Source organism: Abrus precatorius, unplaced genomic scaffold, assembly GCF_003935025.1.
Source record: "Abrus precatorius isolate BTA unplaced genomic scaffold, Abrus_2018 Scaffold3, whole genome shotgun sequence".
In the NCBI taxonomy this organism is placed as follows: Eukaryota; Viridiplantae; Streptophyta; class Magnoliopsida; order Fabales; family Fabaceae; genus Abrus; species Abrus precatorius.
This window is the reverse complement of record NW_020874373.1, coordinates 16,411,362-16,428,576: the sequence shown is the minus strand read 5'-3', so window position 1 is coordinate 16,428,576 and position 17,215 is coordinate 16,411,362. Positions and strand designations below refer to the sequence as shown.

General features: G+C 34.1%; 1 protein-coding gene across 2 annotated transcripts; it reads left to right on the top strand.

Moving 5' to 3' along the window:
• Positions 1–2,143: 2,143 nt before the first annotated feature.
• On the top strand, positions 2,144–13,821 carry LOC113861901 (calcium-binding mitochondrial carrier protein SCaMC-1-like). 2 transcript variants are annotated; one of them, XM_027495004.1, is made up of 5 exons: positions 2,144–2,450; positions 2,549–2,965; positions 11,773–12,561; positions 12,644–12,734; positions 13,247–13,806. In XM_027495004.1, exons 2-5 carry the CDS (start codon positions 2,566–2,568, stop codon positions 13,422–13,424), a joined length of 1,458 nt encoding a protein of 485 aa, XP_027350805.1. In that variant the 5' UTR covers positions 2,144–2,450; positions 2,549–2,565; the 3' UTR covers positions 13,425–13,806. The 2 variants fall into 2 exon arrangements, with proteins under 2 accessions (XP_027350805.1, XP_027350804.1); XM_027495003.1 differs by having other exon boundaries at positions 2,144–2,965; positions 13,247–13,821.
• Positions 13,822–17,215: the final 3,394 nt, after the last annotated feature.

Here is a 17,215-nt window from a genome sequence, read left to right as displayed (position 1 = left end):
TTCTTCTTCCTCTTGTCTCCTCTGCGTTTCTTCCATTAATGTAGCGAGAAAAATTTCTTGCAGTGGTTTGGGGGTTTTTCTTCTAAAAAATTGTAAATCTGCTGTATTACTATTAGAAAAATCATAAGGTAATCATTCATTTGTGAAATAATTTATATTTTGTTGATTTGAAAAAAATAGATAAAAGTTTTGTTTCCAAATTTTGTAGGTGGTGGTAATGAAGTGGAAGTAAAATTTTGCTCATAGTAGAGGTTAGTGTGTAATTTGACTGGTAGTAGAGGTGAGTAATTTCTTAACTTCTAATTTGTTTTCTACAGTTTCTATCTACACATAGGGCTTCTCTTCTCACTCTTTTTATTCAATATTGTTGCAGTAAACTATCACATATTGTTCATAAACTATTAATATTATATCTAATATATTTTTTTACTATTTTTTATAAAATTAAACAATAAATTTATAATTTCAAAATAAATTTTACCCATAAAAAAATTTACTCAATAATAAAAAACAAATTTCCTAAATATGCATAAATAAATAATTGACTTTTTACTAATATTTATAAATTGATAATAATAATAAAAAATTAAATAAATAAAAATACAAAACTAAATAAAAATATATCTAACCTATATAAATTCTTTCCGCTTCTTATAAGTTTAACAAATTTTTTGGAGTATCATTCCATTTTAACTGACAGTGCTGACATACTATGACCATTGATAAATCTATCGTCGCATCTCAGATGATACATTGGCAATTACGACAAGTATCTCACTCTTCATTGCTGAAGTTTTATGGATTTGTGTTGTTAATGTGAAGCCAGTATTGAAGGTTTTGGAACAATAAACTTCTAAAAAATTATTATCATTCATATTCGTCTAACACTGGTATTGATTTAACAGAAAAAAAAAGTTTCAAACAGAAGATTAATTTTTTAAATTATATTTAAAAAAAATATTATTTAAAAAAAAAGCCTCAAAATATTCATCAATAACAAAAATGGTCACCAGACAAAATTTCTTTCTAACTAACTTTCATACTTGAAGTGTTAGTTACATTTTTATAAAAAAATTATATTGAAGTAATATTTTTAAAAAGTCATATTTTGGTAATTTTATGAAAAAATCATATTGAAGTAATATTTTTAAAAAGTCATATTTTGGTAATTTTATGAAAAAATCATATTAAAAAAATGACTTGTAAAGAATTTGATTATTTTATCAAAATGAAATGATTAATTTCCTTGTTTTCCCTTCATTTATTTTATTACTTTATTATCTTCTTTAAGTAGCCATCGCTTTCCCTCTCGTTTGTTCCTATAAAATTTCCTCGATTTTGGAAATACAAAAACTGACGTGGAACTTTTGTTTGAAAACGTGCTACCAAAATTTGAGAACGGCTTCTCAAATTTGAGAAATTTTGGTTTTTAATTTTAAAAATATATTTTAAAACAATTTAAAAAATATGTTTAAAATAAAATAAAAATAGATTTTATGTTCATAAATAAATTTAATTTAATTTTTATATTTTTAAAAATAAAAAAATGAACAAGCTCTCAGTATATTTTTGTTTATGCTTGACCCAAAAAAATTTGTTTACCGTTCCGTGAGCACGATCTCGTCTCTATAAATATGGCTTCGCAAAATAGAATTTCACTATTTTCTCTTTATAATAGATTTAAACTTTGAGAATCAAGATGTTCCCCTTCAGAGAGTTTTCACTCATTTATGTTTTGTTTCCGAGAGTCTTCTAGTCGTTCGTTCTATTTCCTCTTTCTTCAAGCAAACTTAACCTTTGAACTATTGAAACAATGCAACTTCGTTTACAGTATATCGTACAATTTTTATATTGGCAAATGAGCATTAATAGAAAGTTGACGATTAATATTAATTTGGATTTCTAACACAAATAATTTTGTTCTCTAACCAAATACATATAAAAATAAGGTAACATTTTATGAAGCCGCAAAAATCACGAAAAAGAGCATGCTTACCACGTGCCAAAAACCAATGCGAAAAAACAAAAGAAAACAGAAACTTTTTCTTTCAAAAAAGACCTCAAAAACAAAAAATATAAAAAATAAAAAAAGGCTTCGAAAGTCGAAGCTTAGCTCTTGTGCATATCAAACTGTCCGATTCATCACAATCACATTCTTTATTATTTTATTTCGTGTGCTTAGCAGAGTAAAAGCTATTTGTGAAGAAGCAAAAGTTCTTTTCCGCAATGATGACGTGCTCGTTCTCCAACGCATCGGGTATCGCCGGCGATCACCCTCATCGGCGCTGGCAATAATCTCGCTTCCACGTCCCCATTGGCACCTTCTTGAAACGGCAAGAGTCTCTTCCCGTCGTTTACGTCCTCCCTCGTTCCCGGTCGTTTCCGCGTTTGGTTGAATTCCCCAATTCTCCCCGTTGACGGAAAAATCGAACCCCTCGGAATCGCTGAAAGTAAAGGATCAGACACGCCACACTTTTTGGATCCCAGTAATATAAATGCCACTTCAACCCTCGCACTTCAATATTTTATTTTATTTCCATTTTTTCAGAATTGGAAAGCTTTTCAATGGGTATGAAGGAGAATGAGGAGCGTGGCAAGGCGTCGAAGAAGGCGTTGCCGGCGACGATGGATCACGTGTTGCTGGCATTGCAGGAAACGAAGGAAGAGAGAGAAACGAGAATTCGAAGCCTCTTCGGTTTCTTCGATAAGGAGAATCGAGGTTACTTGGATTACGTGCACATTCAGGAAGGTCTCTCGGCGCTTCAGATTCCGTCAGAGTATAAGTACGCGAAGGATTTGTTGAACGCTTGTGATGCAAACAAGGATGGAAGAGTGGATTACCAAGAGTTCAAGAGGTACATGGATGACAAGGAGCTCGAGCTTTATCGCATATTTCAGGCCATTGATGTTGCGCATAATGGATGCATTTTGCCGGAGGAGCTATGGGAGGCACTAGTGAGAGCAGGCATGTCTCGTTTTCTGTTGTTTTCTTCATTTTGCAATTCAGTCTTCAGTTTCCTAGTTGTCTTTGTGTTTCGTTTTCCTTGGTTTTGATTATATTTCCACGTTGGTTAGCTTGAGATGGAATTATGTATAACACTGATACACATGGTTATAGAAGAATCTTTATTGATGAAACTTAATTCTGACACTGACCCAATATGAGCAGAGAGTTTAATACAAAATGTAAACTTGGATGTTTGAGAGTTCCAGAACTTTGTATTCTTAACAAACTGACAGTTCCTAACTAACTAACTAACAAGTTTCCTAATTAACAGTGATAACTGTTTGTTTTCACTGCTTTCATTACAAAGGTTGTTATTTTCAACATCCCTCTTCAATCACTTCTCCGAGAGACCTACTAACCATCCTCAAATACATGCATGCGGACTCCCAACTACTTTCATATTGTGGCAAGTTGGATAAGAAATTTTAAATTGCCTAAGGAATCATGGTTGTACTCAGAACCTGTTCAGGCTGCACTTGCAGCTCGTGGTCATCAGATAGCATGATGGGAAGGGGCTGAGCTTGCTGAGTGGCCACTGCTTTCAATTCTATCCAGCACCTTGAATGGCCCCTAAAATCTTGGACTATGTTTTTTACTGGGCTTTGTAGCTAGTGATCTCATCTTATAAAGTTGCAGCTTTAGGAAAACCCAATTTCCCACTTGAAACTCTACTTCTGTCATATGCTTGTTAGCTTGTGCTTTCAACAAATTGCTGCTCAATTCAGCTAACTATTCATCTCATTGCTGTGTTAAATGATTCACCTCTTCCACCTTAGATGGAATAGTAGTGACCTTTAGTGTTGGTCTTGGCCACACAAAGCTTCAAAGGAGGTCATCTGGTGGATTCGCTATAATCAGTGTTGAACCAAAACTCTTCTCAGCTCAAACAATCAGGCCATTGCTTGAGATGAGTGCCTGTTAGGCGGTGCAGCTATGTCTCCAAACAAAGGTTCACCACCTATGTTTGACCATCCATTTGAGGATGGTAAGTAGTACTATACTTCAGCTGTGTTCCTGCCCTTGGAAAAAGCTCCTTCCAAAACTGACTAAAAAATTTGATCTCTATCTGAAACTATAGAAGAAGGGAAGCCATGCAGCCTTACTTTTCCTTGAGAAATACAGTAGCCACCTCATGGGTGATTAAGGGCATTGAAGTGAGCAAACTTTGTTAATGTATCAACAACCATCAGAATATCCTTGCCTTTCACCTTAGGTAGTCTTCCCATTATACCACTGCAGCAATTCTTTTAAAAGTTCTGAAATACACACAGTGGCCTCCTGTAGGGGAGCTATGAAACTCTCTCAAAGGAGTTGGAATGTGGGTTGATTGCTTTGGAAGTACTAGTCTGCTCTTGTAATACAACCTGCCCCCTTTCATTTCGTACCCAGTACCCTGTATGAGAGGCTGGATCTGCAATCTAATCATGAATAATGTTCTGGAGGCGATCATCTTGCTGAACCTCCATGTCCCTCTACTATATCATGAGATTTCAACATTGAAGTCACTGCAAATGTAACTTTTCTAGATAGTGCATGAGCAGCAGTATTTTCTCTCCCCAGTCTATACTAAATTTCAAAATCTTGACCAATCAACTTGTTACCCATTTAAATTGCTCAGTAGTCATCAATCATTGTTTGGTAAAAAATTTTATAAACTTTTCACCTGTTAGAATAATAAAATGTCTCCCTCCATAACAAATAAGGGCACTACTTTTGAACTGCTAGTACCACTGCCATCAACTCCCTTTCATAAACAGACTTGTTTTGGGCTCTCTCTGATAGTGCCTTGCTCCAAAATTCCAAAGGTTTGCCTTGCATTGGACAGCCCCCAAACCTTACTGGAAGCATGAGTTTCAAGTACAAGGGGCTTAGAAAAATTAGGGACTGCTAAAATAAGTAAGGTTGAAATGGCTTGCTTTACTTCCTCAAATGCATCTTGTGTCTCCTTATTCCACTGAAAACTATCCTTTTTCAACAATGGACTTAGGGGCTTGGTTAACTTTCCATAGTCCTCAACAAAATGCTGATAGTAACGGGTCAACCCTAAGAATCCTTTCAAGCCCTTAAAATCTTTAGGTGCTGGCCACAACCACAAAGTAAGTGGTTGTGTTGGTGATTTGCAAACACAACTCATGCATCAATTGGGCTGCTATGAAGTCGTGTGAGGCCCCACAATCTAACACTACCAGTCTTTAGTTGGGTAAAGTGCCCCACACCTTTAGGCTTTGTTTGGGAGTTTGGAGGGAGAGGAAGGAAAGGGTTTAAAGGGCTTAGGAAGGGAGGAGAAGGAGAGGAGAGGTAAACCCTTCCCTTATTTGGATGTTTAATATTGAGAAGGAACGGTAATGAAATATTTAACATGTAAATTACTTAATTTTCCTTTTATATTTTTTATTCATATGTATTTTTTGTCTTTTTCAAAAAAATACATAAATTAAATACTTTTCTCTCTAAAAATTAATATTTTTAAAATTTCTATTTCTATTTTTTTATAATTTTAAAAATATTCTCATTCTAAAAACTAACATTTTTTGAATTTTTTTTTTAATTTTCTTACTATTCTAACTCTAAACTATGCTAAATATTAATTTAATGAATAGAAATATAAATGATAAACCCCACTATATGAGTCACTAAAAAATCCCCAAAAATGGGGGAACTGAAAAATACAAGGTTAAGAGAGTTTAGAAAAATCCTCTAACCCTTTCCCTCATATTTAATTAACTTCCAAATAAGGGATAGTGATCACCCCTTGTAGTCAACCCAACAATGGTTTGCATAAAAAGTTGCAATGGTTTGCATAAAAAGTTGCACACAATTCTCCTCTTCTTGCTGGATACAAATTGTTATTTTCTTCACCTTCCTCCAATATCATCACTTGATACTGCCTATTCTTGCAAACATGGTCTGACCTGTACTTATCTTCACACTGGAACCACTCCCCTTTCTTCAACTTTTCCTGCATTTCTGGGTCTGATAACCTCTTATATCCTATTGATTTATCCTTTGTTACTCCACCAGTGGTGATGGGTCTGTTATTAGATGAACCCATTGATGAGATGCCCCCTGAAACTGCCCCTTGCATTCTATTAATATTTTAGAGAAGAGAGCAGAGAGATCAGAAGGCTAAAATTGCTATTCAATGTATATCAAATTGTTCAAAGCACCTAATGCAATACTATTGATAGAGTTAAGCAGCTAGCTAAGGCTGGTATGGACAGCTGTCGTATCTACTAGCAGTTACCACAGAAAACTATCATTACAACAGAGAGCTAGCTAAACACAAAGAACTATTCAAGCCATATACTAAGACTTTCCCCTATAAACTTTGGGTGGGTAACTAAGCACTATCATGAGGATCAAACACTCAAAGAGGCTGTTTTCATTTTCTATTTTCACTTTTATTACAAAAATGTCACATTGTTTTCATTCTGTTTCTAAAGATTTATATGGGAAACACTGAAAGCAACTTTTTTCCATTTTCAGTGTTTCGTGTACAAATATTTAAAATTAGGAAATAAAATAAAATAAAAATAAAGTGACAATTTTGTAATTAAAAGTGGAAACAAAATAAAAACAGAAAACAATTTCTAAACCAAACAGCCCCAAAATTTTTCTCATAATGCAGTGAACCATTAAGCTGAGAGAGCCTTGGTTAGAACATCAGTAGTTTGATCTTCTATTGGATTCAGGTAGATAACTAGGATTTTGTTGATAACTTTTTCCCTAACATAGAAAATGTCCAGCTCCATGTGCCTTGTTCGGGAGTGTAGGATAGGATTATGGGCTAGAGCCACTGTACTAATATTATCACAAAGGATGCAAGGAACAACAACAGGAACTCTGAGTTCTGTTAACAGAGGTCAAATCTAGATTAGTTCAGCAGTTGAGGCCACATTTTGAATTCTGATTTAGCACTGAACCTAGCGATAAATTGTTGCTCTCTTGATCACCAGAAATGAGATTGGGTCCCAAAAAGATGCAGCAGCTTGAGGTAGAGCCCTTGTCATCTGGGTCTGATTCCCTATCAGCATAACAGTAGGCTGTTAGATGATGGGTTGATATGATCAGGTAAGGTAGGTCTTACTAGGAGACCATGATATAGTGATCCTTTCAAGTACCTCAGTATGCACTTGACCAATTTTCAATGTTCTGCTAAAGGTTGAGATAGGAATTGACACACATTGTTGACTGCATAACTAATTTCAGGTCTGGTTATTGTAGCATATTGTAGAGCCGAAACAACTGATCTGTACAAAGAAGGATTCTCCATGTAGTCAAAATCAATTTTATAGGGTTTACACCTCCCATCCACCATGGGTTAGAGATACCCTTTGCTTCTGTCAATTAAGCTTTGTGAAGAAGATCCTTGATTAATTTGGATTGAGAGTAGAAGAGATCCATCTTTCAAATGTTTGACTTCAATCCTCAAGAAAAAATCAAGTCTCCAAGTTGCTTTAAAAGTTTAGGAGAGTGATAACCTGCTGAATTACAATAATATCATCAACTTATGCTAATACATAGATGCGTGAGAAGAACTATGTAGGGTAATCACAGATCACATTTGCTAGATATAAATCCCAAATTGAAAAGTGTAGGAGGTTAGTCTTTCAAACCATGCTCAACAGGCTTGCTTAAGTCCATAAAGAACTTTATTTAACTTGCAGACTAAGATTTATTATCAACTTCAAATCCTAGGGCTTGGTGCATAACTACTTTCTCCATTACCAGTCCATCAAGAAATGCGTTATTTTCATTAATTTGTTAAATTTACCAGTGATTTTTAAGGCTAGAGTAAGAGCTTTTCTAAGAGTTTTAGGCTTGACCACAGGTGAGAAGGTTTTTTTGTAATTAGAACCAGCTTGTTGGTGGAACCCCTTGGTTTCTGTGTAAAAAATAAAACCCCAGGATGATTCCACTGGGGCAGATCCCTATATATCACTAAATACAAGCTCAAGTGGTTGTGTATATTTGGTATCTGAGGAGTGAGAAGGTAAACAATGAGCCTTTCCAAGGCAACAGACTGAACAGAGACTAACTTCCATTTTTATTAGGAACTCACATAGTTGCAGTATTTGTTTTACAACATCAAAGTGTTGATGACCTAGTCTATAGTGCTAAGTGGTGTAAGTAGTGGGAGTGGAGGTTACAATGTTATTTATACTAGTACTAGAAAATGAAGGTACATTTGGATTACGCATAGTAATACTAGACATTATTGTGTGCAGAGGGAATATTGGGTGCTTTGAATGGTTGCAGAACCTCATTGAAATAATAGGTAAAGTCCATCAGCACCAACTGAATCTCAAAGGAGTGTTTTAGAGGAAGCCTGAGGTTTAACCAAACAATAGGTTGGATGAAACTCAAAATAAACTGAGTTATTTTTGGCAAGTCTGCTAACACTAATAAGATTTTTAGTTGTAGAGGGCACAAGAAGTAGGTTTTTGACAACAAGGTTGGATTTAGGTTGTAAAGGAGAGGAAAATGATGCAGAACCTACAGAATCAATAGACAAACCTTGATCATTACCCATATAGATGTGATTAGTACCACAGAGACATTTATTGAGCCAAATTAGAGACAACAGCAGTAATATGATGAGTAGCACCAGAATCAGGAGACCAAGCTTGTGAGGTAGTGTTTGCAGATCTAGTTAACAAAACATGAGAAGAGGTCGTTGGTAGAAACTGAGAACCTGGAATAGGATAAGGAGCTCAACAGGCAGCATTTGAATCATAATATGATGAAAAATGAGTTGGATTCTGAGGATGAGTGGTGACAGAATCACAGATAGAGCTTGCCAGGTGTTTTGCCCGGGACTTGCAAAGTGTTTTTCCTAGGTGGAAATTGGTAAGAAAACATAGTTGATGGATGATAAGTACAGGCTTGGTAGTAGCAAATAGATGCATCATGTCTTAGCTTGCTATAGATCTGAATAACAAAATATTGACCACCGTAATGACTGCCTTTGCCACAAAAGTGACTACCGAAACGACTGTCTTGAATCCCTTTCACAGAGGATGAATTTTGTGGAAACTGATTTGACAATGTAGGTGCTGAATTCTGCAGAGTTGCATTACCAACCAGAGAGGATTGAGCAAGATTCACCAAATGCGTTTCAGTGAGAGTGATCTCATTTTTCTCTATTCACCAAAACTATTCAATAGTGTTACTAATTGTAGCCACAAATGGATCCTACTCCTCAGGAAGTCCTTTAAGGATTATGTTAAGTTGATCATGAAAAGGAACAGAATAACTGATTGACAAAAGCGAATCAACAACCAACCTAATTCAGCAATAAAGTTAGATCCTTTCTTGCTTGTGCACAATTCCAAAAATAATTGGTGTGACTTGGCGTGAGTGTGCACATGAAAGAAGTTATGAATTTGTTCCCAAATCTACCACAAGTGAACAATGAACACTACCAATCAATCTTCGAAGAAGAGTTAGAGATAGAAGCCATGTTGTGAGCAGCAAATCCTGTTACTCCCTATCGGAATACAGAGAATTGACATTGTCCTCATTGGATTAGTTTTGGTGAGAATTTTGAAGGAATCATTGGATTCACTAAAGAATGATGCAACAGATGGTCATGAATAACTCGTTCAACTTTTTGTCTCCATTGGAGGAAATTAGATTCATCCATTTAATGGAGAGTTGATGAGAGAAGGTGATAAGAGTGAAAGCAGGAGTGCGAACTTCAGCCATAAATCCCAGATTTAGAAGCTCATGGTGCCATATTAATATTTGAGAGAAGAGACCAGAAAGGTTGGAAAGCTAAATTGTTATCGAATGAATATCAAAAAGTGTACAAATATATTATTTATAGAGTTAAGCAAGCTGCTATGGCTGGTACTGACAGTTGTCAGATCTATAAACAGTTACAATGGAAAACTACCTTTACAACAGAAAGCTAGCTACACAAAGAGCTATTCAAGCCATACACTAACACACCCCACTTCTTGGGTTTTATTCAACTATCAATGCTCCTGAGCCTGTATGTGGCCTATAAGAGCTACCTGTCCTTCCTCCTCTGAAAGTGTCCGCTTTGGCTATTGTTTTATTCTTTTCTTCCACCATGAGAGCCTTCTTGACCATTGCAGATAGTGACTTCTGCTCATAGAAATTGATTTCAGCCGCAATATTTTCCCTTATCCCTTTCAAAATTACATCCATCAAATGATCTTTCTCTAATCCATTCACAGTGCCTGCATATCTTTCAAAATTTTCCACTTTGCCACTGAATCTGTTTGCTTCAGCCCTAAAAGAGAGCAAACCATTTTGTGCCATGAGTGGCTGAACCCTCTCTATTATTGCATTCTTTCTTCCTCATTTGCCCCTTTCATGCAAAAATACCTTTCTAATCTGTGAACCAAGCCAAATGAATAATCTTCCCCACAGAATAGGGAATCTTGAGCTTTCTCCACATCCCTGCATTATTGCTTCCTCTTCAGGATCAGCTAGCTAGCAAATGAATTGTGTGCTATTGGTTTTCTTACATAATGGTTAAAGGGAATTAAAGTAGAAAAAGTATTTTTATTGAACCAGTCAAAGAACCAAAGCAAGGTTTATTAAATGAATATTTTATTGAGAACATAAAAAATTACTTAATAATCTTTAAGTAATTAAATGAATGATATATTTAATCTTCCTTAATTAATGTCCTTGAGGTATTTCTTAGCATGACCCTTCAAAGCAATCTGTGCTCTTGACATGGTTGGTATTTTTGCCTAGTTTGTCCCTAGAAAAAAAATGGCATTCACAAAACTTGTAAATTCTGAAATTCTATTATATGTAAATTACATTACAATTTACATGTATATATAGGAGTCTAATCCTAATATTTACATTAGAGAATGTCCTAGATATCATAGAACATCTCCTAATAATCATAAAGATAATGGAATAATTAGAGATAATGACAATAAATATTTACAATAAATAATAGTAATTATGATATATTCTCAACAAAAAATGTGATTGTGTTCTGTACATTCCCTTGTCAAACTTTGGCACTGGCTAAGTGTATCCTTGGAGAAATTTGTGTTAAATTCAGAGAAGTTTAATTATAGTAATAATAACCCTTGCTCAAGTTATATGACTGGCTATACTAGTGATAGTGGTATAAAGTGCACTTACATGTCAACTTGATATCAAATGTTCATCTCCAGTACCAACCTCACATCACCTATTCATCAAGTCACAAGACCAACTGGAGGTTAGAATTTAGAAATATGAGTGTTATGTACATTCCCTTGCCAAAATTTGGCACTAGGATAAAATATACCCTGTAATATGTGTTAATTTCAAATCCTGATTACATTTGTTGAGGCAGGAGAACATTCACATTTTGGCATATTTTTTCCTGTTAAGAAAATTTATATGTAAGATTTGCTTAACTGTAAATGCTCCAGTTGCATTATGGAAAGTAAAAGGGAAAAGGAAAGTGAAAACCACCTGTTAAATTTATCTATTTTGTGGTTCTGTAATCAGTAGCTATAACTAGATACATTAAGATAAATTGTTGTTAAATTTCATAGTGCACATAAAAAATTAATCGATTGCTCTAATTTTATTTCTAGCTCCATCTGCCCGTTCTGTCTGATTGACGAATTACCATGTTTACCATTTTGTCTCATCTTCCCTCAGTAAACAATGGACAACATACACAATATATGCCCTAGCCCTTTGATTTTTATCTTGATTTTGTGATGTACTTTGGTGGTTGATTCATTCAATAAGCCACACTAGTCTCTCTTCTGTAGGGATTAAGATTGATGATGAAGAACTTGCTCGTTTTGTTGAGCGTGTTGATAAGGATAATAATGGTGTTATAACATTTGAAGAATGGAGGGATTTTCTGCTGCTTTACCCTCATGAGGCAACCATTGAGAACATTTACCATTATTTGGAGCGGATATGCATGGTTGATATTGGGGAGCAAACTGTTATTCCGGCTGGCATTAGCAAGCACATTCATGCAAGCAGTTATCTGATTGCAGGAGGAGTAGCAGGTGCAACATCACGCACAGCAACTGCACCCCTTGACCGTTTAAAGGTTGTCTTGCAAGTCCAAACAGCACGAGCTCATATAATGCCTGCAGTAAAAGATATATGGAAAGAAGGTGGTCTTTTAGGATTTTTTCGAGGCAATGGCTTAAATGTTCTCAAGGTGGCCCCAGAGAGTGCCATTAAATTTTATACCTTTGAGATGCTGAAGACTTTCATTGGGAATGCTAAAGGAGAAGAGGGAAAGGCTGATATAGGAGCAATGGGGCGGCTGCTAGCCGGTGGTATTGCTGGTGCTGTAGCTCAAACTGCAATATATCCCATGGACCTAGTTAAAACACGACTACAAACCTATGCTTGTGACAGTGGAAGAATTCCTAATCTTGGAACTCTTTCAAAAGATATATGGGTTAAAGAAGGACCCCGGGCATTTTATAGGGGACTGATCCCTTCTCTTCTTGGGATTATCCCATATGCTGGGATAGATCTTGCTGCATATGAGACCTTGAAGGATGTGTCCAAGAAGTATATTCTTCATGATTCAGGTAAAAAAATCTTATTTGTTTGTAAGGTTCCATACCAGATACTGCTTTCTGTTGAGTATTTAAATTCTGTGATCTTCTGTAGAACCTGGCCCTCTAGTACAATTAGGATGTGGAACTGTATCTGGAGCTCTTGGAGCAACATGTGTTTACCCGTTGCAGGTGGTTAGAACAAGGTAAAGTTTGGTGGTAAATGCCTAAAGTTGTTGCTCAAATATCTAGATTGCGCTTGGTAACAATAGCTTATAGATTTATTTTTTTTAAATAAACTAGTAAAGTCATTTGGTAATCACATAACAAAAGGAGCTCAGCTTTTAAAAGTTAGCTTTTGAAAAACTTTTTAAAGTAGCATTCGACTTATAGCTAATAATAATTTTATCTCATTTTTATCCCGAAACAAATTAGACGTAGGTACAAACTCTAAATCACTCTCGTCATTTCATTCAAATATAATATTACATGTCCTGTTTAGTCATTTAATATATTTTAACTACTTTATTAAATAACTCTTAGTCAATCAGCTACTTATAAGCTAAAAATTTTCAATTAAGCTATAAGATTTCAACTTACTTTTTAGCTATAAGCTGAGTTATAAACTTTCAACTAATTTTACCAAACAGAGCCCTAGTTACTTCAACCATTTTGGCTTTCTATGGAAATTCGTAAGTAAAATAAATGTTGATTTCAGAATGCAGGCTCAACGCTTCTATAAAGGAATGGCTGATGTATTCAGGAAAACCATGGAACATGAAGGCTTTAGGGGATTTTACAAAGGAATATTTCCTAACATGCTCAAAGTTGTACCTTCGGCAAGTATCACTTACGTGGTTTATGAGTATATGAAAAAAGGTTTGGATTTGAAATGAAGAAATTTACCGCTGGAGTTGATAGTTAATCTTATTGACATAGCTGACCACGCAACTTTTGGGGGAATGGTTTTGCAATGAAGACAATGATGAAAAGAATAAAGTCTACAATTGATTTTTGTGACAACTGTCTAAATTCATTCTTATATAAATAGCATTAAATTCTTCGAAATTCTTGGGGAGGACAAAATTGGTTTGTCCTTGGTGCTTCATTGAACTAATATGAGGCTTCATATCCATTAGTAGAATTTGTTGTATGATAGAGAAGCATGCGAAACTCAGTTAGGATCCGATTTTTGTAGTTGTAATTTGTAATATTTAGTGGCTCAGGTTGATTATCTTGTCCCTCTTAAAATTAATACTTACATTTGTTCAATTTTACTTGCCCCCTTTATATGTTCGATTGCTTTTGAGTTATTAGAAGATTTTAGGTATCGTACACAGTATGTCATCCTGATTCTGATATGTGTAATGCTATTTTAAATGTGATTAGTTTCTATTTGTGAGCACGGTGTGGTGTTAATCCAAACTAACAAGCAAACTAAGTAATCGTAGGAAGTAATAAAAGATGAAAGTGTCAGTTTTGAGTATCGTTTGCAGGGATTTGTAACCTATTTGAGCTAATCAAAAGTTGTAGAGATAGGAAAATTAAAAAACTAGGACATAAAATGTAACAAATAATACAAAGTCGAAAGTAACTCAATGCAAGTAACTAAAATGAATTTCACTAATCAAAAAGACTTAAAGGTTAATTTTACTTAATCTTCAATCGTAAAATTGATTATATTTTGAGGTTCTATGACTGATTGATGATCAAATTTTTTAATTTAATCAAATTTTAATTTTTTGCCTCAATGATTCTAATATCTAGCTAATTATTGTGATTTCTTAAGTGTAAATTAATCAAATATTATATGAAGATCACAAGATTATCAATATTTATTTATAAGATTTCAATAATTTTGACATTCATATTATATTAGAATTATTCACTTAATTTTCCTGATGTAGACACTTTAAGATCAATTCAATTGAGTAGCTAGTTTAAGAATTACATCAAGAAAATAGATGAATGTTCAATACAATCAGTAACCAAGAATCCAAAATAACAATCAAATTACAACTTCATAAAAAAATTCATCAATCCCTAACAAAGGAAATTAGCAAGACATGATGAAAGAAAGAGAAAAAGAAAGAATAGAAGAGGAACTCTATCCAATTTGAAGATCTAAGTTTGTTTCTACAAGAATTGAGTCTTTGATCTCTCTCTATGCCACTTTCCATGAATTGGCATGAACAAAAATGAGTGACCACTTTAAAATCTAAAACATGCGCTATTTATAAGTGTTCCGGACTTTTGGATTGAATATTGTTTTCCTGAGTGTTTATGTGTATTAGTAAATATTACGTACCTTGCGCGTGGCTCTTTTTTACTCTCAAAGGGGTTACACATAAGTGTTTTTTTTTCTACTCCTAGTTACTTTTTGAGACAAAAGTAATGATGCTAAAGTTCTTCTTGATTGTTTAAGCCTCAACTCATCAATTCTTATCTTGAATTCCTGCAACAACCAATACACACCAAAATTGAATAAAAACTTTATTTATTACAAACAAATTGACTTACTAAGAACAAATTAAAAGTTTCACGAAAAGTTATTTATTTAATATGATTTTTATTTTCCTAAGTACTAATTCACACAAAAATATCCTAAAATCTAATTGTAAATTTTCAGAAAGAATGAATTTATCATGATATTATTCTATTTTTGAACTATCATTTTGGGTGATTTATGAGAGATGTCGAATATTTGAATTCAAAATTGAAAATTTATTACTGAATTTGAAGCTTCTATTTTCAAATGTTCATTTGTGTTGTTAGTTTTCTTATGATTTTTTTTTTATCTAAAAAATGTACAAAAGAAATAAATCACTTGTTTTGAGTAACTTTTGTCATGTAGTAGTAATAATAATAATAATAATAATAATAATAATAATAATAATAATATACAAATTACATATGGGGATGAAATATTAAAAAATGATATTTTAAAAGAAAAAACAAAATATAGTATTTTGACTCAACTCTCATTTTGGTCTCGGAGATAGTAAGTGTTGAATATTTTAGTCCTTGAAATTTTAAAAATGTCATGTTAGTCTTTACCTTTCATCTTCATTGACCATGCTCATCCTTAGACTCAAATATTGTCAATAAACAATAATAGAATATTGACATATCATATTAAGTATGACATGTATAATTTATTACGTTGCCAAAATGACATCGTATCTGATTCAATATATGTGTGTTTTTTATTTCATTTTATTCCTTGAGATTTTTATTTGTCAAACATTTTAGTTCCTAACAAGGGCTACGCTAAAGACTATCCCAACGTCATTGACCTTGTTGACGGAAGAAAGAGAATATGAAGAAAGCATTTGAAATTTGTCAAACCTATTATCCTTTCTCTCATAGTCTGACCTAGATTCACAGTTCGCCTCGCTCCATCAACCCCTCACCTAATGCTTCAACCTTTTCCAATCCCTTGAACAATCACATTCTCAATCCCAAACCAAAATCCCAATCCCAGTTCTTGACCCAACAGACCAAACTCTCAAATGAGCGAGCATCGTTTTGGTCTCAGTTGTGCCTAAGTATGAGTTAAGTGTTTTGTGTGAAAAATGGATGGTATAGGGTTGAGGAATTATGTTAACAACTATTTTAAGGATAGGATTAGGGTTCAAATAAAGCTTCTTGTCATGCTTAGAATGGCGCCAAACTTTAGTGAGATGGTTTAAGAAGTGTTGGAGGGATTTCATAGGGAAGGTAATGGGTTGAAAGATGGGGAGACGAGGAAAGGTTACATTATTTTATTGAAGCAATAAATGAAGAATTTCATGGTTTGTTCTATGTTTCCCAAATGCCTCACCTTTAAGGCTATAATAGTTTCATTTTGAAGAAATAATTGTATATTTTAACCTTTTTCTTTTGAGTTTTCTTGATAAATAAACTATTTTTTGGTTGTTGGCACTAGGGATGGAAATATGCTAGGCTAGGCTTTGCATAAATTGTAACATTCCTATTTTTATATCAATTAAAATTATATAGTTATGATAAATATACATGTGAGAGTATGTTAAGAGAAGTTTGAAGTGTTAGAATTGTAAGTCTCTCGCTGTAGCAAGAGAGCGGTGAAATTTGGAATATTCTAGAGCATTCTTATTGTAGTGAGGATGTCTTGTTGTAGCAAGAATGACCTCGCTATAGCAAAAAATGTAGAAAACATGGTGTAATTTTGTTTGATATTTTTTCTGTAGCGAAAGAGAGCATCATTGTAGTGATAGTCTCTCGTTGTGGCGAGAAAAGCCCGCTGTAGCAAGAATGTCGCGATTCTGAGGGTATTTAAGAGTTTCATGCATGAAAACTTCATTTCTTCATTCCCTTTCATGTCCAGACTTCATTTTTTTCTTAACTCTCTCTACATCTTCTCAAATAAAGTATCTCCAAATACCAATTATTCTCCAAATACGTTCATTCTAAGCGATCCTAGGTAAATTTCCTTAAGTTTAATTGTGTTTTTATCATTCGTTTTCTTTGAATCTTATTTTTAAGGAATAAATTCATGTTATCTAGGTAAAAGTGCTATTTTAGGACGTTCTTGATCAACAACCTCCATTTAGATCTTCATTATAAGGTAAGGAGAACTCTATTCTATCATTATATGATAAGTTATATGTTGAGTTCGTGAGAGCATGTTTATGTAGCAATTTTGATAAGGTATGTATGAGAAATG

Coding starts and splice junctions, on each gene's coding strand:
- LOC113861901 (XM_027495003.1), top strand. CDS start 2,566: ATGGGTATGAAGGAGAATGAGGAGCGTGGCAAGGCGTCGAAGAAGGCG. Junction 2,966..11,772: donor GGAGGCACTAGTGAGAGCAG/GCATGTCTCGTT, acceptor TCTCTTCTGTAG/GGATTAAGATTGATGATGAA. Junction 12,735..13,246: donor TTGCAGGTGGTTAGAACAAG/GTAAAGTTTGGT, acceptor TGTTGATTTCAG/AATGCAGGCTCAACGCTTCT.